The sequence below is a fragment of the Ochotona curzoniae genome, unplaced genomic scaffold, assembly GCF_017591425.1.
Source record: "Ochotona curzoniae isolate NIBS_2020 unplaced genomic scaffold, NIBS_Ocur_1.0 contig_2404, whole genome shotgun sequence".
Lineage (NCBI taxonomy): Eukaryota > Metazoa > Chordata > Mammalia > Lagomorpha > Ochotonidae > Ochotona > Ochotona curzoniae.
The window spans coordinates 3,463,823-3,487,136 of NW_024465451.1; the positions used below are offsets into that span (position 1 = coordinate 3,463,823).

General features: G+C 52.3%; 1 protein-coding gene across 7 annotated transcripts; it reads left to right on the forward strand.

Annotated features, from left to right (window-relative positions):
• Positions 1-218: 218 nt before the first annotated feature.
• On the forward strand, positions 219-21,914 carry AZIN2 (antizyme inhibitor 2). Of its 7 annotated transcripts, none has more exons than XM_040974394.1 (11): positions 234-364; positions 478-598; positions 1,239-1,415; positions 2,712-2,885; positions 10,102-10,274; positions 11,156-11,290; positions 11,902-12,067; positions 13,999-14,161; positions 15,349-15,461; positions 19,942-20,147; positions 21,506-21,803. In XM_040974394.1, the coding sequence occupies exons 3-11, from the start codon at positions 1,311-1,313 to the stop codon at positions 21,642-21,644; spliced, it is 1,374 nt and encodes a 457-aa protein (XP_040830328.1). In that variant the 5' UTR covers positions 234-364; positions 478-598; positions 1,239-1,310; the 3' UTR covers positions 21,645-21,803. The 7 variants fall into 7 exon arrangements, with proteins under 7 accessions (XP_040830325.1, XP_040830330.1, XP_040830328.1 ...); XM_040974395.1 differs by having other exon boundaries at positions 243-364; positions 481-598; positions 21,506-21,914; XM_040974392.1 differs by lacking the exons at positions 234-364; positions 478-598 and adding an exon at positions 14,936-14,956 and having other exon boundaries at positions 1,311-1,415; positions 15,277-15,461.
• Positions 21,915-23,314: the final 1,400 nt, after the last annotated feature.

Sequence of the window (23,314 nt, forward strand, 5' to 3'; positions counted from 1 at the left end):
ACAGCCCAGCGTGCAGGGCAGCAGCGGCCAGCGGCTCCAGGGCCGGGACGCCGCAGACGGTTCGGCCAGGCCGCCTCACAGCGCTGAATGCTTTATGTCGGAATCGACCAATGGGATGGCGGCACCCGGTTGCCGGGGCAACCCAGCGAGCGGGGGCGTGGCTCTGGCGCCTGGGCGGGGCCGAGGCGGGGCCTATATAAGCGGGCGGTGGGCGGCGGGCGGGGCGTGGGGTCGGTGGCTGCTGGGCGGGCGGGGCGCAGGCCGCGGGGCCCGAGCCGGGGGGAGCGAGCGAGCGGAGGCGCCGGGGACCCGATTCACTCGCTGGGGAGACCTATGGGCCGAAGCCGTGTAAATGCGTTTTAAGGCGAGTGTAGGGAGAGGCTGCGGGGGTGGGGGTGGCGTCGGGGAGCGACAGCCCAGGGCTGGGGCGCTCACTCGCTCTCCCCCCCCCGCCGGGTGCCGCTTGCCTTCTCACAGCAGGGGCCTCGGCTCCGCAACTGCCACTCCCCCTCGGGGTGTTGCACAAGTTTCGAGGTCACCGGCGACCCCCCCTAGCAGCACGCCTGGCTCTGGCCCCCGCGAAGGAGGACGGGGCTTGGTAAGGGGGGCTCCGGGGGGCGGAGGACCTGGGACCTCGGCGCTGCGTTCGGGAGGGGTCACCGGCACAGAGCCCAAGCATTCCGTTCTGGCCTTGGGGTTCGCGGTCCTCGCCCGCCGCGTGGCGACCCCCCATCCTCAGCATGCTTAGTATTCTAGCACGTCCCTAGTGGCCCCGAACACCCTCTCCAAATGGGGAAACTGCAGCCCCCCGAGACCGGCCTGAGCATACTCAAGGTCATGCAGCATTGGAGTGGACTCTCCGTTCCAGTGGAGACACCTGGGTGTGGCCACCCCAAACCCCGCCGGGTGGGCGTGGTCGGGAGGGAGGACCCCTAAGTGGGGCGTCAAGTTTCCCCGGTTTCTTTCCTTTCCTTCAGGCCCTCTATCTGAAGACCCCAGAATTACAGAACTGGAAAGGATTTTTTTAAAGTCCATTTTAGAGGTGTAGCCACTGAGGCTCCAAGAAGCAGTGACATCTAAGATACAAAGCCTGGGCCCAGTGTGGAATCTAGGATTCCAGACCGCCCACCCCTCCCGGGCTGGCCCTGGGGAAGGGGCGCGTGGTGGGACTGGAAGGGGGTGGCCTTGGAGCCGTGAGCCCGCCCCCCAGCCGTGTTCTCTGTCTGCCCCCTCCGCAGTGTGTTGCATACTTTCTAAGGCGGCGGCTGCGGCAGGGGCGCCATCCAGGTTGCTGGCTGCTGTTCCTCAGCATGGCTGGCTACCTGAGGGAAGCCGACTTTGTGATGGTGGAGGAGGGCTTCAGCACGCACGACCTGCTGGAGGAGCTCACGCTGGGGGCCTCGCAGGCCACCGCGGTGAGGGCCCCCCACGCCCCAGAGCCTGGCCATTTCTGGGGTTTCGTCTTCCTTTACAACCCCATTGCTGTGCCTTGACCTCACCCCCTCACTGTGCCAGGTGCCTGCCCCTCCTACATCCCCGGCTCCCCTCCCCCGTGATGGCACACCCCCTTCAGAGCCTGGGACCTTCCCTCAGCTCCCGCATGCAATTGTGGGGAACCCTGTGAACCCTGCCTCCTGAAGTAACGCACCAGGGTACTCATTTGTCCTGTGTCCTAGGCTCCCGTCCACCTGCCACTGTATCTTGGCCCTGCTCAAGCTTGGAGCTATGTCTGTGGGGTCCAGGCACCTTTACACAGCCTCCACTGTGCCAGTCAGAGCTCAGCCACTCCACTGGTACTCCCCAGAGGTGCCATGCACACCTTTGCCCAGGCTGTGCCCCCTTCCTGGCCCCATCTCCCCTCAGCCCCTCTCACCTTCACTCAGCATGCCTCTGCATTGTCCTCCCTTGGTGGTCCCCAATGCGTGGTGTCGACATGCCCACTTGGTGCAAGGCTCGGTCATGACTTAAGGCTTGGTCATGCTCTTCTAGACTCAAACCCTTTCAGGGTCAGAGCCCTGCCTGGTGTTCCCTGACCCTTAATATAAGGTCAGGTGCCAAATGGGCATTAGATTACAAAAATTTATTGCATAAAAGGGAAGCCAAGTCCCAGGGCAGCCTCAGGAAGGCAGTCTCACTCACAGGGCCTCGTATGCGTAGGACCTTAGTAACATGTCCGCTGGCGTGGGTTGCAGTGCAGACCTGTCACCTGGAGGCTTTGTTGAGCACCTGTGTGTGGCGGGAGCAGACTGAAGGCCATGGCCTTTGGCCTCCGCAGAACAGACCCTGCCCCACAGCAGACACTGTCCCCTGACCTGGGGACAATTGCAGTGGGAGCATCACAGGCAGAGTTGCCTTAGTGGCTTGGGGAGGCAGCATTTGGACTGGATTGGACCATAGGTTAGGTTTTTGTCCCATTCTACTGGAGGGGCCCGGTGGAAACAGGCTGGAGGTGGGAAAATGGTCCTGCCTGTGGCTGGAATTTCCACTGCAGAGGAGAGGTGGGGAGGTGCTGGAGCTGGGCAGGGGCAGGTGGGATGTTAGGCTGGGGAGCTGGTCCTTTGCAGGTTGGTGGGGAGTCCAGAGCAGTTTTGAGCATGGTGGTGGCTTTGTGCCGGTGCTATACTTAGAGCAGGGAGTTGGGAGGTCGTGGATGGCATGCATGGGGAAGCAGTTGGGAGAGGTCTCACACCTGTGCCCCTCTTGTCCTGCAGGGTGAGGTGGCTGCCTTCTCGGTGGCTGACCTGGGTGCTGTGGTGAGGAAGCACTTCTGCTTTCTCAAGTGCCTGCCGCGAGTCCGGCCCTTCTACTCGGTCAAGTGCAACAGCAGCCCAGGCGTGCTGAAGGTCCTGGCTGAGTTGGGACTGGGCTTCAGCTGTGCCAACAAGGTGAGCCCCACCCCCTCTCTTGGGCTGGTACACTGGCCTGATGTGCCTACCTGCAAAGCACACGTGGTTCTGCCAGTGTGGATGGTGCTTGGGGAGCATGAGTGGCCCCTGCCCTCTGGCAAGGCCACCTGCTCAGGATGGAGGTCGGTGGGGTGAGTTGGGGAGAAACGAGTGTGGTATTTTTGGGCCTTTGGAATTCCAACTTGGAGCCTTGTGTGTCCCTGGTTAGGTGGGTCCCTGCTTGGAGCTTTTTCATGTTTTAGCATAAAGCTATATGCGTTATCTTTTGATTAAAACAAAGCAAAACACCTCCATGTTGTTGGCTTTGTTTTACAATCTCAGTAATGTGTGGCTGCTTTTTTCTTTAACCCTTTGAGGGTTTGTGGTTGCTGCCACTCTGCTGACTCTCTCGTTTGGTTTCTGCTGTGTTCTTGAGTCCGTTCTGCCTCGACCAGACTTGTGTATGTTACATGTTGTCATCTAGTGCTTGTCGGGCCCCAGCCACATGGCCGCAGCTGTGTGTGGCGGGGTTGGCAGCACGATCCCCACGGCCGCAGCTGTGTGTGGCGGGGTTGGCAGCACGACCCCCAAGGCCGCAGCTGTGTGTGGCGGGGTTGGCAGCACAGTGGGGGAGAGACTCTTGTCTTTGACTTACACCTTTAGTTTGTCTGTTTTCCTTCTGTTCTTACTGTAGGCTATGAGGTGTCCTCAGACGACAGCTTTGAACACATCTCATTGGTTCATCCGGCAGATAGTTTCTGATGAGTCAGACTGCGTAGAGAAAGCAGGAAAGAGAAGCAGACAATGCTGGGTGAAAGGGAAGGGTTGTTTAGATGGTCTTTCTGAGCCGTGCTTTGTTGCGGTGAAGATACTGACCTACAGGCACCAAGGACCCAAGCCTGTGGGTAACAAGGGGAACCTTCCAGCAGGGAGTGGCCGGTGCAAAGGCCCTGAGATAGGAGCATGCCTGGTGGGTATTGTGAGCTGCTGGTCTTCAGCGTGACTGGGTGCTGTGAGGTGAGTTCTAGAAAGGCTTCCTAGGGGAGAAAGGAGCTGTCCTCTGGCAGTGGGGGAGATCTGCTATAGGGACGGTGTGGCAGGAATAAAGGCTTGATGGGGCAGGCAACAGCCCTTAGTGCCCTGAGCTGCAGTGAAGGGAGATGCTGGCTCTGGGGTGCAGAGACTCTAGACTGAGAGAGGGGGCCAGGGTGGAATGCACAGGATGAGTGGGGTAACCTTCCAGATCACTGAATGTGAGCTCTCTGGGTGGTGCTAGCCTCTCGCTCTTGGCTTTGCACTCTCTCACTCTGATTTCCTGCATGTCCTACCTTAAGTCCTGTGTGGCGGTCAGGGAGATGCTAATACTGTATCTGGGGGAGCTGAGGGCCAAGCGCGTGTGGCTTGCTGGTGGCAGGGCCAGGACTGTGGCCCTTCCTGGTGGTGCCTCCTGCAGCACGCCAGCCCGGCCTCTGCATCCTGCAGGATCGTTTTCCACCCACTTGGTTGGGGGTGAAGAGGAGGAGCCACCCCTGACCCCCACGCTGATCAGCTGGAAATCCAGGAGTGGTGAAGTGCTTGGCCCTGTAGCCTGAAGGTCAGAGCTGTGGAGTGTCAGGGTTGAGAGACCTTGGAGATGTATAGGGACAGCTCAAGTGTCCACTGTTTTGCTGAGTAGTGTCTGCTGCGTCCAGCACTTTGCCAGCTACTTTCTGTACATGATCTCATTTTATTCTCAAAACAACCTGTGTTGTCATTGTTTTATTGGGATTCTGACAACAGCCTGGCGGAAGTGTGGTTGATGCACAAGGAAACAATGCACTTAGGTTGAGCCACACCCCCAGGGTCACACACTGGGAGGTCCCTGGTGTCTGAACAGTGTGGTCCCTGATGCCTTTCCTAAGGTCCTCAGGAAGGGGTTGGCCTGCTGGCGCCCTCAGTGCACTCCCAGGGCTGGGAGAGGCCCGCCCCCCCAGCGGTGGAATCTGGTAGGCTTTTCTAAGGGATTGAGACTGCCTGAACTGAGGCTGCCCTCTCCCGGTCAGATGTGGGGGCAGCCTTGCTTAGCGTCAGTGTATCCCTTTGGGCATGAGCTGCATAGACAGACCCCAGGGCCAGCACAGCCACTGTTTGCCCTGGTGCTCTGGTCCTCCTGAGTCACCTTCCCAATGACCTTGGGCCCTCATTCCTTTGCTGGTCTCCGTTGGCATCTTCTCATTTCCTTGGCGTCCTGCCCTGGAGTCCACTTCCTCCTCCAACCCCTCCGCTGGGAAACCTGATGGTGTCATTACCCTCACCTCCCTCAGCACGCCCTTCCCTAAGCCATTGCTCCCCAGCCTCCATTCTCACTACCATAATGAATTTCCTCTTCCCAACGTCCCTTGCGATCTCCAGGATCCGGCGAACGCTTTATCTTAAGCGTTAATTGTTGAATTATTCAAATCATTTCTTTGTTCACTCAGAAAGAAAGTAGCTTTGTCGTTTCATTGGCCATCACCGGTCTGGTTTTGTGGGAATGTAGCATAGATTTAGGATGGTTCAGTTCTGACTTTTCTACTTTACAAAAGTGACGAAGAGTCCTTGGAAGCTGCAGCCTTTTCCTGTGCTGACGATATGCGGCATCATCCCCCTGGTGCTGCTGGGCATTGACCTTGACCTTGACCCGGGCAGACCATGATCACAATAAGGTTACCCACTATCTGACAGGGCGCTGTGTACCTCCATTAGGGTACCTGGTGGGTTGAGGTGTTAGCGCTTTGCTTCAATTTGCTGTGGTTTTGTTGGAATATAACCTGTCGTAAGCGAAGTAGCATCTTCACTTTTAAAAAATACATAAATGATACAGAAAGTAAATTCTGCTGTGATTTTGTGATGAAACATAACCAGATACTCGCAGCATACAAACTGTCCCATGGTGCTTTGGACTCGGCAGGTGTGGAGATCTGTGCGTGTTGACATTAGCCCTGGTCTGGGTGACACTGCTTGTCCTCTTACTGTCTGGCCTGTCACCCTTCAGTGCAATTATGTATTCTTTTTTAAAAAGTAATCAGTGATAACATACAGATCTTATTTTAAAAAGTTCAATGAGTGACAGAAACACACACACACACACACACACGTACACTCTCCAGTCATGTACCTGCAAGTTCACTCCCCAAGTGGCTGTAACAGGCAGGGCTTGGGCGGTGTTGAAACCAGGAGCCAGGAACCCCATCCTGCTCTCCCATGTGGTTGGCAGGGTCCCAGGTATTTGGACCATTTTCCACTGCCTTTCTAGATCCATTAAAAGGAGCGGGATAAGAAGTGGAACAGGCAGGACTCAAACTGGCATTCCAGTATGGGATTCCAGCACCACAAGCAGTGGCTTAAGCTCCTGCACCACATTGGTGGCCCCACACTCCTAGTTGTCCAGCCAGACGTGCATGCCTAAAGTTGACAACAAGCCCTGCTCTGCCTGCCGTGCCCTGCCTGCCCTGCCCTGCCCACACTGGGCACTTGGTCCTTTAACAGCTCCTTCTGCACAGACTCACTTTGCTGCCAAAGGAAAGTGTTGTGAGCTGCTTACCACCCTCTTCCCGAGGTGTTCTCCCGCCCACCCCCACCTCCCTGCAGGAAGGAAAGCGCAGGTGCCTGGCATTCTCCCTGCTTTCCCCTCTCATGTGTGGCCACGCAGCGAGCAGGGCCGAGGCTCCGTATCTACTCACAGCTGGGGTGGACGGCACAGGAGCCTCTGGCAGCTGGGCCTTCGTATCTCATATTGCTGTGCATTGGCTGCACTGCCACAGGCAGGTGACCCTCTTGGCACCAAATCTTGTTGTTCTTAAGATGTGGCCAGTAAATGTAGTATAGGAGAGTTACAGGCATTGTGCAAAGCAGTATGTGTGAACAGCTGGGCTGCAATCCTTTATGTTGGTTAGAATCTTACTACAGGGCCCAGCACGATGGCGCAGTGGTTAAGGTCCTCGCCTTGCACGCCCGGGATCCCATATGGACGCCGGTTCTAATCCTGGCAGCTCTACTTCCCATCCAGCTCCCTGCTTGTGGCCTGGGAAAGCAGTCGAGGACGGCCCAAAGCTTTGGGACCCTGCACCCGCGTGGGAGACCCGGAAGAGGCTCCTGGCTTCAGACTGGCATAGCATCGGCCGTTGCACTTATTTGGGGAGTGAATCATCGGATGGAAGATCTTCCTCTCTGTCTCTCCTCTCTGTATATCCGCCTTTGCAATAAAAATAAATCTTAAAAAAAAAAAATCTTACTACAAACTCAGGAAGGGTAAAAATGGCTCTCACGTCTCCTACCAGGTGTCAAACTGGCTCTCTCGACTTCATTACTCACAGAGCATCAGACTTCAGTTGGGAAGTGGGCTCTGGGGCCAGCATTGTAGTGTGACAGGTCAGGCCACCACTGCATCACCAGCATCCTCTCTGGGAGCTCTGGTTCAAGTTCCTGGCTGCTCCCCTTCTGATCCAGCTCCTTGCTGATGCACATCCTGGAAGGCAGCAAATGATGGCGCAAGTGTTTGGGTGACCTGGCCCTCGTCCTAGCCATTGCAGGCATTTAGGGAGTGAATGGAAGATCTCTGTCCTTCAAATTAAAGAAATGAATACATTAAATAAATACAAAGTTGTAAGGACTCACAGCACACTCATTCACTTCTGTGTTGTCTGTGGCTGCTTTGGTGCCACAGACACAGCTGAGTGTTTCAGCAGAGATGATGTGGCTGGCAAAAGCCTACAGTGTTTACTCCAGCCCTTCATAGAGGTTGCCAACACTGCTGTGTGGATATGTGTGCACGTTGTGAAATGGCTAAAGCAAACTAATTAACGGATTATTAACTTGCAGACATTTTTTTGGGTTGGGGAGTTTTTATTTCAGACTTACTTACTTTTATCTGAAAGGCAGAATTATACAGACAGAAGACGAGGCAGAAGAGGGAGAGAAGGATGGAGACCCTCCATCTGTTGGTTCACTCCCCAGATGACTGCAATGGCTGGAGCGGAGCTGATCTGAAGTCAGCAGACAGGAACTTCTCCCAGGTCTCTCACTTGAGTTCAGCGGCCCAAAGACTTGAGCCATCCTCCGCTGCTTTCCCAGGCCATAAGCAGGGAACTGGATTGGTAGTGGAACATCTGGTATACAAAATGGTGCCCAGATGGGATACCAGCACTCCAGGTGCAGGCCTTACCTATTACACCATAGCACCAGCCCCAGCAGTTTCCTTTTCTTAAAAAATCTTTTCATATATTTGAAAGGCAGAGAGAGAGAAAGAGCACGAGAGGCGAGGGGAGGGGAGGGAAGAGAAGGGCAGGATCTTTACTTGCTCGAGCTCCAAATGCCTGCATTAGCCAGGAACTCCAGCTGGGTCTCCATGGAGTTGGCAAGAACCCAAGTATTTGAGCATTTCCAGGTGTGTTAGCAGGAAGCTGGGTCAAAGCTGGAATAGCTGGAACTCGAACTGGTCTTCCAATGTGAAATGCGGGTGCTGAGAGCAGCAGTTGAATCCTCTACCCCAGCCCTCCCCTAGCGATTTGTAGGTGCAAATACATTACGGTTAACTGTGGTCATCCTGTTGTTCACCAGGACTCTTGAGTTTCCTCCTCCTAATTCAAACTGTATCCTTTGATCAACAACATCTCTCTGCTGCTCCCCCTGCGTCCTTATAGCTCCTGGCAACCCTGTTCTCATCTTTGCTTCTCTGACTGACTGACTTAAGATCCCATGCAGGGGTGAAGTCATGCATTTTCATCTTTTCTTTATAAAGCAGATTTACAGAGAGAAAGGCTTTTTTAAAAAAATTATTTTTATTGCAAAGTCAGATATACAGAGAGGAGGAAAGGCAGAGAGGAAGATCTTCCATCCAATGATTCACTCCCCAAGTGACCGCAACAGCCGGTGCTGTGCTGATCTGAAGCCAGGAGTTTCTTCCAGGTCTCCCATGTGGGTGCAGGGTCCCAAAGCATTGGGATGTCCTCAGCTGCTTTCCCAGGCCACAAACAGGGAGCTGGATGGGAAATGGGAAATGGATACAAACTGGTGCCTGTGTGGGATCCCAGCACTTGCAAGGCGAGGATTTAGCCACTAGTTGGCTATTGCGCCAGGCCCTGCATGTTCATCTTTCTTTGACTGGCTTATTTAACACAGCATCCTCCAGGTGTATCTGTGCTGTTCTAAATGACAGGGATTTCATCTGTTTTAAGATCTGAATAGTAGTCCTTCAGGCATCCATAAATACTGTGGCCATCCATCTATCCATCCATCCATCACTTAACTGATTCTACACTTTGGCTGCTGTGAGCAGAGCTGCAGTGAACACAGGAGATGAGCTATCTTATGATGTACTGACTTTTTTAAATGATTTTTTTTTAGAAAGGCAGAGTTATAGAAAAGGAGAGATGGAGAGAGAGAGAGAGAGGAGACAGGAGAGAGAGATTTATTCTGTCTGCTAATAAACTCCCCAAATGGCCACAATAAGCAGAGTTGGGCTGATCCAAAGCCAAGAGCCTGTAGTTTCTTCTGAGTCTTCTGTGTGAGTGCAGGAGTCCAAGCACTTGGGCCGTTGCCTGCTGCTTTCCCAGGCACGTTAGTAGGAAGCCGGATCAGAAGTGGAGCAGCCAGGATGTAAACCGATGATGACATATGGCATGCCAGCACCACAGGCAGAGAGGCTTAAATAGTTATACCGCTGGCCCTAAGACACCAATTTCATTTCATTTGGAGTTATACCTGGAGTGATTCCTGGATCTTTTAGTAATTATATTTTAATTTGTTTGAGAAACCTCTATATTGCTTGCCAAAGGATATTCTCTAAGTATTTAAATTTGCCAGGAAAATGGGACAGAAACCTGTTGTCAGTCCATACGTTACCTAATGTGTGAATTAGAAAATGCTCCTCTTTCTTAAGCCACTTGCTTGTTTTCATCATTGTAATCATTTATTTGAATGACAACAAAGTTTTAAAAAAAGTGTGCCAGTCTGCCCTATTTGCTGTATATAGGACCACCTGAATCCCATGGCCATGCGGTGCACCTGCGTGGCTGTGCCCAGCAGTCATGTAAGAACAACAGTCCCGATTGCTATATGTCTGCTGCTTAGCCAAGGTCTCACCTGCTGGGTGCTTGGCGCATGCCTGGCTCTAACTTTGCCGCTCTCTTCACTCTCTTGGGCTCCATGGGCCAGCAGGCCCAGGGGCCTCTACACCACCACGTTTGGGGCCCCACAGGCAGAGATGGAGTTGGTCCAGCACATTGGTGTCCCTGCCAGTAAGATCATCTATGCCAACCCCTGTAAGCAAATCGCACAGATCAAGTATGCTGCCGAGCACGGGGTCCAGCTGCTGAGCTTTGACAACGAGATGGAGCTGGCAAAGGTGGTGAAGAGCCATCCCAGTACCAAGTAAGCAGAGACGCTGCTCCTGGTCAGGGTGGGGGTGAAGATGGGCCAGGGGGCTAGGCTGGTGGGTGAGGGAGGGAGAGTGGTCCCTTGAGCAGAGCAAAGGTGGAACCAGCTGGCCACAGCCCTGACCAGAGGGAGGCCCATGGTAATCATGGAGCCAGAAGAGGAGGTGGCCAGCACAGCATCGTGACAGAGGAGCCATTGGAGTGGGTGCAGACAGTGAACAGCACAGGCAAACGCATGGCAGGTAGTAGTGGCACGGGCTGTTCCAGGGCAAGCAGATCTCTAGTGTGGCTGGAACCTGCCATGTATGTGGGGGTAGGAGATGATGAGTGGCACTAGTCATGGGAAGTAGATTCAGGAAAGGGGCTGGCCTAATGTCTCCCTTCTGCCACGGCTTTTACGGGTTCCTCCATATCCTGGCATTTCCAGCAAGTGGGAGCAGCCTGCTAGGTTAGGTTCACCTAAAGCGGCTTCTGCCATGATAGGGTGCTTCTCCATAAGGCCTTGCTGAAAACAGGTTCATCTCCTGTGTGGAGATTGCAAAACCATGGCTGGTGTGGAGGCTGAAGGGGAGAATTAGGAGCTCTACAGAGAGGTGGTGAGATCTGGGCTGGGGGCCATTTGCAGGAATGGCTGTCGGGATGCTTAGGCCAGCTTGGGATAAGTCTGTGCATTAAGTGGACCAGGGACGCCCATGGCCTGTTGGGATGCTTAGGCCTGATTGGCTCTGCTGGGAAATGGGGGGGGGGGTAGGGATTGGAGAGGACCCTGTGTGCTTGTCTGACTGCGAGCCACATGAAGGTGCCAAGGGATGTGGCTGGAGGCGAGGGCAAGGCAGGGCTTCCCCAGCAGGAGGGGTGCACTGCATGTCTCATCAGGCTGGTTCTGTGTGTTGCCACGGCCAACTCCTACTCCACAAGCCAGCTGAGCCTGAAGTTTGGAGCAGCGCTGGCGTCCTGCAGACACCTGTTGGAAAATGCCAAGAAGAGCCAAGTGGAGGTGGTGGGGGTGAGGTAAGCACCGGGGACCCCATAACTCTCCATCACCCCATGCCGAGCCAGGCCCACAGCCTCTCTTTCCCCAGAGCAGATCTTAGTCTGAGGCCTTCCCCAAAGCCACCCCTGGGCCTGGAATTGGGCTGCTGGAGAGGATCTTCAGGATTGAAATGTTCCCTTCCTCTCAGTGCCTCATCCTGGGAGCTGCTATCCGGGACCTGGCTTCTAGGGCCTTTTGCTAGCTCCCGGGCCACAGCCATGGTCTGTGGCTTTCCTTGCAGGCTTAGACAGAAGTGACACAAATGGCCCAGAGTTTAGCATCGATCAGTCAGTACTTGATGGTTCAGCCTCCCTGGGCAGGCCAAGTACCTCCCCAGGGCTACAGCCCTGACTGGAGGCATGTCCAGATCCTGGGATTCTGATCCTCATCTGGAAGGGTCACTTCCTGGGGAAACACAGAGGGCTTGGGAGGAGGGCCAAGTACCAAGAGACCTGGGGGTCTCTTTCCTCTCCACCCCTCACATGCACTGAGACCCTTGGTGCCTCAGTCAGTGCCTCTGTAAAGTGGGCACAGTGTGGTGGTGCCCGGAGCCAGGCAGGTGAGCCAATGCCCTCTCCTCTTTCCCCAGTTTCCACATCGGCAGTGGCTGTCCCGACCCTCAGGCCTACGCCCAGTCCATCGCGGACGCCCGGTTGGTGTTTGAAATGGGCTCTGAGCTGGGTCACAGGATGCACATTCTCGACCTTGGCGGTGGCTTCCCTGGCATAGAGGGGGCCAAAGTGAGATTCGAAGAGGTAACCCTGGAAACCCCGGGGCAGCTTGTTGGACTCTTTGAGGTGACAGTGAGGGGCAGGGAGGGTGTAGAGATTGTGGGGGCAGCCACATGATGGTCGTGTGTGTCCTGTGCTATCCTTGGTTCATCTCGCTGCTTCACCTTGTGCTGCTGCTGAGCAAGCTGAAGCCCAAAGAGGCCACTCACTTCCTGAGTCCATGGCAGTGCCGGCCACCCACTAACTCTGCCTGACTCCAGTTCTCACACTTAACTACCTGCATTTACATATGTCACAGGGCTCTAGGAGGAGTCAAGTATGCCCTGTTCCCCCTCATTCAGGCAGGTGAGGCATCATGGCAGAAGGCAGGAAAAGGCCAAAGAAACCTTGGGTCAGAGCCTGGGTCACCTGTGAGATGATACCAAGAAAAATGTGCCATGGCAATCCCTCCAACGACCACTAGGTGTCGCTTCTTCTCTGAACAGGCCTGCTCTGGACTATCGATTCACACCCAGCAATTGACCCTAAGGTAGTAATTCCAGACAGGCTGGAAGATTTAGCCTCGAAAATGAGTGTTACAGCTTTGTTTGTAACAGAAGGTCATGGGTGTCCCTGGTCCACGTAATGCTCAGGATCAGTGAAATTATGGTGTAATCTGCTGATGAAAACCTTGACTTGTGTGAGAGGTCATTCACAGACCTGTTGAGTAAAACTGATTCTTACAAATCCGCATCCCCATTATCTTTGTCATCTTTAAAACATTTATTGGGAAGCAAGTGAGAGAGGGAGAGGCAGAGAGAGAAAGATATGTTCCATCTGCTGGTTGTCTCTCTAAAGGGCCACAATGGCCAGGGCTGGGCTGGTCTGAAGCCTGGAGCCTGGAGCCTGGAGCTTCGTTGGGTCTCCTGTGTGAGGCCCAAACACTTAGCCATCTTCTGCTGCCTTCCCAGGAGTAGGGAGCTAGACTGGAAGTGAAGCAGCCGAGACTCTAACTGGTGCTATAATATGAGGCACCAGAGGCTTACCCTGCTGGCCCGTAGTGTCAATCCCTCTGTTTATAATTTTAAAAGTTTTTTGTTTTTTCTTGAGGGGAGTGTGGTGCAGGTGTTATGGTATAGTGGGATAAACCACTAATGATGACTTCAGCCTACCATATTGGAGCAACAGTTAGAGTCCCAGCTGTTCCATTTTTGGTCCAGCTCCTTGCTTATTGCCTTGGGAACCCAGTGGGTGATGACTCAACTCCATGTGTTCTTGCCACTCAGATGGTAGACCCAGAGGGAGTCCCAGCCTCCTGGCTGTGGCCTGGATAACTTCCAGCTGTTGCAGCCAGCTGGGGCAATGATTTAGCGGTGATAGAGTTCTTTCTCTCTCCTCCTCTCTCAGTCAAAAAAATGTATACATAGGTCTTATCATTGCATGTGTGATTTGAAAACAGAATTGTAAGTGCTACCCCACCAATTAACACAGATTAGACTCACCTTTAGGGCTGGGAAACTTTTATTTTTTTCTGCCATAACCACTGCTAAGGACTTCATGCATGGGCCGTGCAAAATGAGCAACTTGTAAAGAGGCTGCTAGGGCTGCATTGAATGTTGCCAGACCCTCCACAGCCTGTAGGCCGCACGTTCCCCACCTCTAAGTGATAGAATCAGAGGTGATGCTGAGCTCTTTTTTCCTTTCTGTGTTCTTTGAATTATGAAGGAAAGAGCCACATTGGGCTTGTAGAATCTGAGTGCCAAGTGTTGTAGGAAGAGCATCCTGCCCGGGTGGGGTGGGGGGATCTGAGGGGTGAGGGTCTCTGGCAGCCCGTGCCTTCCTACATTCTGGCTGACATGGTTACCTGCTGAGCCCTTGGCAGGTGCCAGGCGCTGAAGTCACCGAAGCTGTGGAGAGAGCTGGAGCAAGCATTCAGCACAAAGCCCACCTTGGCAACACGGAACTGTGCCCCCCAGATGGCTTCTGTGATCAACTCAGCTTTGGACCTGTACTTCCCAGAGGGCTGTGGCGTGGACATCCTCGCCGAGCTGGGCCGTTACTACGTGACCTCTGCCTTTACCGTGGCGGTCAGCATCATCGCCAAGAAGGAGGTTCTTCTGGATCAGCCCAGCAGGGAAGGTAGGTGCCATGTGACCAGTGGAGCCCCATTCTCTTCTGAAGCTGGTGGTGACAGTGGCTGGCTGGGCACTCTAGGTCCTGTGCTAGGGTGGCAGGGTAGAACATGGAATAGAGAGTCCTTGCTTCCAGGAAATTGACCATCAACCTTCCCTCTCCCCAAGATGCATAGTCAACACCTTTTATCCTAGGCATTTTTATTTTGAGACTGAGTTCATAACAACCTGGGGTGGGGCGGGAATAGATGCTTTGTTGGCCTCTTTTCACAGATGAGGACACTAAGAACCAAAGAGAAGTGGAGTGAATTGCTCCATAGCTAGGAAGTGGGCAGACCTGCGTTTGGCGCCATGTCTGTCTCCCTACCACAGGGCAGGCTCTTGCGCAGCCTAATGCTTCTCAGAACATGATAAAAACGATGGCTGTGATCACATTGTAGATGACAGCTAGAGGCAGGGGGGTTGAGTCATTGGCCTATGGCCACACAGCTGAGAAGGAGGCAGTGCTGGGGTTCAAGTTCAGGCTGGGCTGACTCAGAGCTTCTGTGTCCACATTGACCACATCCAGGCTTTTTCCTGACCTTCAAGGTGGTTCCTGTGAGGGACTATGGCCTTGGGGCTTCCCTCTACTGCATGGGCTTCCCTGTCGGAGAACTGAGAGCTCTTCCCCAAGGAGAGCTCACGTGGCAGGGGTGGGAGGCGGGTCCAGGGAGGCCATCCTATGTGGGGTGTAGGGATGCCATTGCTCCTGTTACTGAGCTAGGGAGTTGTGTCCAGCCAGCACCCCTGGCCCCTCCTTCCAGCTCACCCACGGAGCTATAGCATGCCCCTGTGCCAATGGCTTCACCCCTTGAAGTCTTAGATTTGGGGGTGGGGGCTACTCTCCTGCCTATTCTAGGGGGCACAACTAGGGGCTCAGGTGTAGGTGGGGGCCTGTGTCTCTGGCTGGGTTGCCTGACTGCGAGAATACATGTTCCCAGCATAGCTGTGACCCCTGCTAATGACATGGATATCCATGACATACCAAGGCTATTGGTGCCCCTTTGAGCAAGACCTGCCCTGTGAATGAAGAAGGGATGGCCCTGTGGTTGCATGAACCTGTCTTCCTTGTGGGTGCCACAGCTGTGCCAGCCCTCTGCTCCCAGCCCCTTCAGAGTCCTCTGGTGTTACCGCTGACCTTTGCCCTCCCCGCAGAGGAAAACGGTCCCACCCCCAAGACCATCGTGTACCACCTTGCTGATGGCGTGTACGGGATCTTCAACTCGGTCCTGTTCGACAACGTCTGCCCCACCCCCATCCTGCAGAAGGTGAGCCGCCCACAGTGGAGAAAGGTTCTTACCCTCCATCACACCCTTCAAAGGGACTTTGAACATGATGCCCTTTCATGTTTTTAAAATGTGTTAGACTTTTTTCTTTTGTAATATTGGGATCGTATCGTTCTGTGACTAGGCTTTGTTGAGTGCATGAAGTGTCCCTCTTGCCGTGCCTCTCCTACTCCTTGACCACGGCCTTTTGGACAAGCCTGTAGTATTTCAGCCAACCTCATTCCAGTGTTTGCCCATTTAGTTTCCTGGTTTGTGCAATAATCCTGTAAGGTAGACACTGTTGCCCCCATTGCATGGATGGGAAGCTCAGGGCCACATAGTTAATGCTGACTAACCGTGGACTGTGAGCCCTTTGGGAATGGGGTTCATGTCCCACTCATCTTTGTCCGGTGCCAGGGAGAAAGCTCTGAACTGCTTTTCTGTCAAATCGTTGCCTGCTTATAAAATTGCTCCATTAAATATTAAATATTGCACCATCGTTAATTTTTTGCATTCTTACTCATGCTTCCCTGAATACTCGCTCCCTCTGTCTAGAACGCTCTCTGCTGATCTCTCTGCCTGGCTGGTTTGAGTCACATAAAGTGTTTTTGCTCGTAAACCATTATTTCCTTAGGCTGAGTCTCTAGGTCAGGATTCCTGGGTAAAAAGCTCTGAGCATCCCTTGGCCTTTGGGTGCATCTTGCCAGGTTGTTTCCCTGAAAGCTTGGACGAGTGTCCAGTTCCCAGCTGCTCCCAGCACCCAGTGAGCCCACAGGCCTCGCTCACTGTGCTCTGTGTCTTGTTGGCTGCTTTGTCTGAAGTGGTTTCCCTCTGTGCCGCCTTCATCCGTAGGTCTTTGGCAGCAATGCAGAGTTTTCTTTCCTTATTCCCTTGGGTGTTAATGCCTTTTAAATCCTCTGTTCACCTAGTTTGAGTTTGCATATGTAGGTATGTGTATGTAACATTATATTTAATGCATTTTTTTTCAGTCTGTTGATTTAGTCTAGTATCATGGTTCTGTTTTTTTTCCCCCCATAGAAGTTTCCAAACTCAATCACATGTCTTAATTAAGGATGCTGCAGTGAATATAAGGAAACGCAGCTCCCTTCTGTGTCCTGCAGCCTCTATATTCCCCTTATTTTATATGTAAATTGTTCTTTTACAAACAGGGTATTTATTAGAGAAATTTTAGCTTAAGCAGTAAAATAAAACAATTCACTGATCCCGCCACCCTGGTTCCCTTTTATTCCTCCTAAAGTAGGATATTGCACATTGTTTTAATTTAAAAAAATGATGCACTGTGAACATGAGGTTTTCTTTTTTTTTTTTAAGATTTTATTTATTTTTATTGCAAAGTCAGATATACAGAGAGAAAGAGAGACAGAGAGAAATATCTTCCATCCTATGATTCACTCCCTAAATGACTGCAATGGCCAGAGCTACACCGATCAGGAGCCAGGAGCTCTTCTGGGTCTCCTACACAGGTGCAGGGTACCAAGGTCTTGGCCTGTCCTCAACTGCTTTCCCATTCCACAAGCAGGGAGCTGGATGGGAAGCGGGGCTGTTGGGATTAAAACCAGTGACCATATGGGAGCCTGGCGCATTCAAGGTGAGGACTTTATCCACTAGGCCACCGTACTGGTCCCCAAACATGTGGTTTTCTTCAATTGCTGACATGTTGGGTAGATTTCTACCATATAACCATTTTTTAAAAGAATTATTTATTTTTTATTGGAAAGGCAGATTTACAGAAAGAAGGAAAGACAGAAAGATCTATCTGCTGGTTCACTCCCCAAATGGCCATAGCAGCTGGCACTGAGCTGAACTGAAGCCAGGAGCCCCCTTTAGGTCTTCCACATGAGTGCAGGGTCCACTGCTTTTCCAGTCCATAAGCAGGGAGCTGGGTGGGAAGTGGAGCAGCTGGGACACGAACTGGCTCCTATATGGGATGGCAGAGCTTGCAGGCAGAGGATTAGCCAATTGAGCCAGCATGTCAGCCCTGCCATATAGTCATTTTAAATGTTTATTGTGTGTTCTAACATGATAAAGATTTAAGGTATAAATTCAACACGTGTATGTGAGTCATTCATACATCGAGGTATGGTGGGGTGAAGAGAGAGACCCAGAGGGAGCAAGTATCATAGGAGTTTGGCGGGAATGTTTGTAGTGAAAAATTGAGGGTGTAACCTTTGATCACTGCATTTCATGTGGAGAGCAGGTTGTGGTGCTTCTGTTTTATTCCGGTATTTTTGCCTTAAAAGGTGACTAGGCTTGGAATGGATTGCATTGGCACTTAATCATATATAGGTCTAGACTAAGAAAAAAAGAGGCGCCCTGAATTACAAATTAAAGAACAGGTATTACAGATGATGCTACAGAAAAACAAAAGATCCAAAGAGACTACCAAGAACCATTTTACACCAACACGGAGAAGCCAGGAGATGTGTACCTGCCTCGTCACATTCTTACCAACACCAAAGCATGAAACAGAAAAAACACACCATGGAAACACAGTTGTGAACACAGAGAAGCCCGCGTACTGGAAACCTGACTTTTTTTTAAAAAAGATTGGTTTGTTTGAAAGATGAGAGAGAGATTTTCCAACTTTCGTTTCATGCAGAAGCCGGGGCTTTGCCAGGAAACAGAAACTCCACTTAGTCCTCCCACATGGTTGAGAGGGACACAAGTACTTAACGCCATCATCTACTACCTTAGAAGGAAGCTGGGTCAAAAGTGCAGGGTAGAGGCTGGCATCATGGCATCACGAATTAAGCCATCACCTGCAACCTTGGCATCCTATAGGAGCGTCAGTTCAAATCCCAGCTGCTCCAAGTCCCATCCAGCTCCCAGCTTATGTGCCTGGGAAAGCAGTAAAAGATGGTTCAGATCCTCAGGCCCCTCCACTCACTTGGGAGACTAAGTGAAGCTCCTAGCTCCTGACTTTGGTTCAGCCCTGGCCACTTGGCTATTTGGGGAATGGACCAGCAGATGGAAGATCTCTCTCTTTCCTTCTGTCTCTGTAATTCTGACTTTCAAATAAAGTAATAAGAAAAAAAGTATAGATCTGTCGACTTAAACCAGGCACTCTGGTACGGGATGCAGGCATTCTGGACAGTGGCTTAACCTTCTGCCTCGCAACACCTGCTCCACAGCTTAGGTGCGACAGGATTGGCAGAGCAGGTCCTTGGGAAGTGTCTAATGTTGATGTTGGGCGACCAGTTGTCAATATACAAGAAATGAAACTGGATCCCTGACAACAGTATATACAAATACATAAAGGAGTATCTATTTGACCTTAAACAGGAAAAAAAAATCTTAGAATAAGGAATGTGTAAGAATACTTTAAGTTTTATAGAAAGTAGAACTAAAGGGTGAGTTTATTTTGTGGCAAAGCAGGTTTGAAGTCCATGTCTTCAAAACATTCATAGAAATGTGTGTTATAAAGAAGTTTTGTATGAATTTCAAAAATGTTTTGTGCCAGAATAAATTTACTTTTAATTCCATTTCTTGCTAAAATGTTTAAAGACTCCTTGAAAGAATCTTAAGAAAATTTAGGAATATGGGCAAAAATCTAGCAGGAAGTTCATAGGCAGGGACTTGGGTACTTCTGCCACTTTCTCCTTGGCCTGGCACAGAATGAGGGGCTCTGGGAGATCTTCTCAGGAAAGAGAGCATACCACCCTCCCCCCGGCCCCCAACCAGTCACAGGAGCTGGAGCTGGGATCAAGGGTGGAGGAGAGCTGTGACAATGTGGACCCTTGGGGGTCTGCAAGTGGCCAGTGAAGAGTGAAACACACAAATGCAGTGACAATAAGGATGGTCACCATGTGCCTTTTACCTCACCTTTGCTTTGTGTCATGTACTTCTTTTTTTTTTTTTTTATTAATTGTATTGCATTATGTGACACAGTGTTATAGGCACTGGGGTTCCCCCCACCCCTCCCTGAACCCTCTCCCCATGGTGGATTTCTCCACCTTGTTGCATTACCACAGTTCAAATTCAGTTGAGGTTCTTTCATTGGAAGTTTTTACCAAGCATAAAGTCCAGCATCTTATTATCCTAGTGAGTTCAACGATTTCTTGGTGAGACCATCTCTAGTCTGAAGGTAAAGCCGGCGAAGTATCATCCCAATCAATTAAAAGCCCCAATATAACATCAACAGCCATGTACTTCTAAATGTCTTCTTCAGACCAGCTCACTCAGGTGGATGCTATCCTTCCCGGTTTACAGATGGGTAAACTGAGGCACAGAGGTTCAGAGTGTTGCCTGTAGTCACACAGCTAGCAGGTGTGTGGTTGAAGATAAGGCACTGTAACCTTCCAGAAGAGATGACAAATGTAGAGAAGTGAGAGGGCCTTCCTTGCCAGGCTGGGAGGCTCCGCCTGCCTTCAGCCATGGGAGCCACAGAAGGCTAGGGAGGGAGAGAGTGCTGAGGATGTGGTATGTCCCAGAGAACTGACATGGGCCTCCCTGTCTCCCACAGAAACCACCCACGGAACAGCCCCTGTACAGCAGCAGTCTGTGGGGCCCAGCGGCCGATGGCTACGACTGTGTGGCTGAGGGCCTGTGGCTGCCGCAACTACACGTAGGGGACTGGCTGGTCTTTGACAACATGGGCGCCTACACCGTCGGCACGGGTTCCTTCCACAAGGCCTGTCGCATCACCTACACCATGTCCCGAGTGGCTTGGTAAGAACTAGGGGGGCAGGGGCCACGCTGAGCAGAAGCAGCCAGGGCAAGCTGACATTTGTTGCCCTGCTTCTGTGTGATTCCACTTGACAAGCAGCCACCGCCCTGGACAAGGCCAGGACTCGGCCTTTGCCTGTGGCCATGAGCAAGGCTGAGTGTCCCCAGAGGCACCACAGCCCCGTGAGAGAGACAGAGCAGTATACAGGCACTTGCAATTCAGTTCACACGTCTCCTGCCTGAAATGCGTAGGGCCAGCTGGATATTACATTTGGTTTCTATGGGGTTTTCAGACATTAACATGTATGTGTAGAATGAGGTATCTTGGGGATGCAATCCCAATCAAAACACAGAATCCATTCATCATCATCTAATCTGTATATGCATGCTTTTAAAAAGATGTACTTATCTGTTTGAGAGGCAGAGTCACAGAGAGGCGAGGCAGAGGCAGGGGGAGAGAGAGAGAGAGAGAGGAGGGAGAGAAAAAGAGAGCTATCAACTGCTGGTTCATTCTGCAGATGGCTGCATTGGCCAGGTCTGGACTAGGCTGAAGCTAGATGCTTCATCTGGGTCTCCCACATGGGTGCAAGGGCTCAAGGACTTGGGCATTTTCCACTGCTTTCCCAGTTGCCTTAACAGAGAGCTGTATCAGAGATGGAACAGCTGGGACTCGAACTGGCATCCCACAGGATGCCAGCACTACAAGTTGCTGCTTTACTTGCTGTGTCACAGCCCTAGCGCCATGCATGTACATCTTATACTATAGCCTGTTGGTGATTTTATACACTATTTTAAGTAATTTTGGATGTGAAGAAAGGTTCATGGAGGGACATTTGCCACTTCCTGCCTCATGCTGACACTCAGAAAGCTTTGAATTTTGGAGCATTTGGGATTAGGGAGGTTCGACCTGTGCTGCTGCTCCCATTGGGAGCTCCAAGCTCTCCATCCCTGAGGAGGTGGGAGCCGGCCAGCCGGAGGGTGTGGCCTGCATTTCAGGCAAGAGGGACCAAGCACTGAGGATACACGTGACCAGAGAGGAAACTGGAACTAACTCTGGGACTGCCTTGAAGGCTAAGATGGATTCAAAAGTGGCCTTCAAGGATGTGGCCTGCACAGCAGTTGGAAAGAGCAATCAAGCTATTCTGTGGGTTTAGGAAGGTCAAAGACAGACACAGGTGACCAGGCAGGTGGCTATCTATCCCCTGGGCCTGACCCCGTCTGCCTCCCCAGGTTTCATGCTGGGGTCCGGTGAGGCCAGGGGTGTGTGCAGGCAGAGAATGCAATACGCCTGGCCGAGTCCAGCTACCAGGCATGACCTGGGACATCTTTTACTTTGCCCTTCTCTCTCTTCTCGCCCCTAGGGAAGCACTACAAGGGCAGCTGCTGCCTGCGGACCAGGAGGAGGATGCCGAGGGTGTGTGCAAGCCTCTGTCCTGCGGCTGGGAGATCACAGATACCCTGTGTGTGGGCCCTGTCTTCACCCCGGCAAGCATCATGTGAGCAGGCCCCGTTCCCCCCCGGAGAACTCCAGCGGGGCCCCGGCAATGCCTCTGGGAGAGGTGGGGCAGGCGGCGTGCAGAGCAGCACCCTGTGGCCAGGACAGTGGTGTTTGTTGTGCCGCCCCCACGCTCCATCCGTAGTTTCTGCCCTGTATATAGGACCAGTCTTACACTCGCTGTAGTTCAAGTATGCAACATAAATCCTGTCCCTTCTGGCCGTGTCCGCCTCCTGTGCAGCGCAAGGGGCCTAATCAGTCAGGGGTGTGTGTGTGTGTGTGTGTGTGTATGTGTGTGTGTGTGTGCACGTGTGGGGGAAGAGAGAGGACATTTCAGGGCTCTCCCTCTGTCTCTTTCTTCCCTTTGTAAATATGAAGCAAATAAATATTTAGATTTTTTAATACTCCAGTGGCATGGAGCAGTTCAATTCATGAAGTGGCCTGGGCAAGGCCTTTCCTATCTTGCTGGCACACACCCATGTCCTTGCCTTCAGCCTTGACCACACTCCTGAGCCCCAATGTGGGCAGCTCCCAGGGGCACCCACCTTCTTGGACTCATCCCTCTGCCTGCAGGCCTCCAGAGAGGGCATCATCAGGGCATGCGGTGGGCAGCAGGTGGCTCACAACTGGCAAGGACTCCTGTGTGAACCCAACACCCAGCCTAAGGCCCAGCCCAAAGCACTTGATACAGCTTGGAAGACTCATGCCAAACGTCAAGGGCCAAGGCACAGCTGTCAGGGAGGTTGTGAGGCGCCCCTGTCTGCTGTTCTCACAGACTGGAAGGCAGGAAGAGGAATGCAGAAGCTGGCGTTGTGTCTCCAGGCAGTCAGTCACAGAGTGCAACCTGTGTTCCAACCAATGGCCTTGCCATCTCCCAGCAACAGTCCTTGCCACAAGGCCTCATCACACAGCCAGGGTCCCATGCTGCTCAGCCACAGGGCTCAGGGCTCAGAGTTCCCCGTCTACTGCGGGGATGTTAAAGAGTACAGGTCACAGAGCAGGAGATTTGCCTTCAAAAATGTCTTGCGAAAATTCATTTACAAGAGAGTGAGTGAGAGTGAGGTCCCCCATCTACTGATTCTCTCCTCGGTGTCTATTGCCGCCCCAGCTGAGAATGAGGAACTTCAGGTCTCCCACATGAGCAGCAGGAGCCATCACCACCACCTTTCAGAATCCCCCTGGGTGAAAGGTGGAGCCTGGAATTGAACCCCACACACAGCAGTCTTTTTTTTTTTTTTTTTTTTTTTAAGATTTGCTTATTTTTATTGGAAAGTCAAATTTACAGAGAAGGGAGACAGAAAGATCTTCTATCTGCTGGTTCACTCCCCAAGTGGCCGCAATGGCCAGAGCTGAGCCAATCCGAAGCAAGCAGCCAGGAGCTTTACTGGGTCTCCCATGTAGGTGCAGGGTCCCAAGGCTTTGGACCATCCTCGACTGCTTCCCTAGGCTGCAATCAAGGAGATGGATGGGAAGTGGAGCAGCCGGGATAAGAACTGGTGCCTGTATGGGATCCTAGCACATGCCAGGCCAAGCATTGACAGCAAATATCAGGGTGAATGGAGACTCTTATGTGGACTATCAGCCAATGGACCTTGGGAGGGTTTCCTCAATCTTGGAGTGGTGACACTGACAACATTTCAGAATTATTGAAACCACTTGAGCAGAGCCCTCAGAA

Excerpts from the sequence above, each read along its gene's own strand:
- AZIN2 (XM_040974391.1), top strand. The coding sequence starts at position 353 with ATGCGTTTTAAGGCGAGTGTAGGGAGAGGCTGCGGGGGTGGGGGTGGC. Across the intron at positions 2,886-10,101 it reads GCTTCAGCTGTGCCAACAAG|GCAGAGATGGAGTTGGTCCA; the intron begins GTGAGCCCCACC and ends GGGGCCCCACAG. Across the intron at positions 11,291-11,901 it reads GTGGAGGTGGTGGGGGTGAG|TTTCCACATCGGCAGTGGCT; the intron begins GTAAGCACCGGG and ends CTCTTTCCCCAG.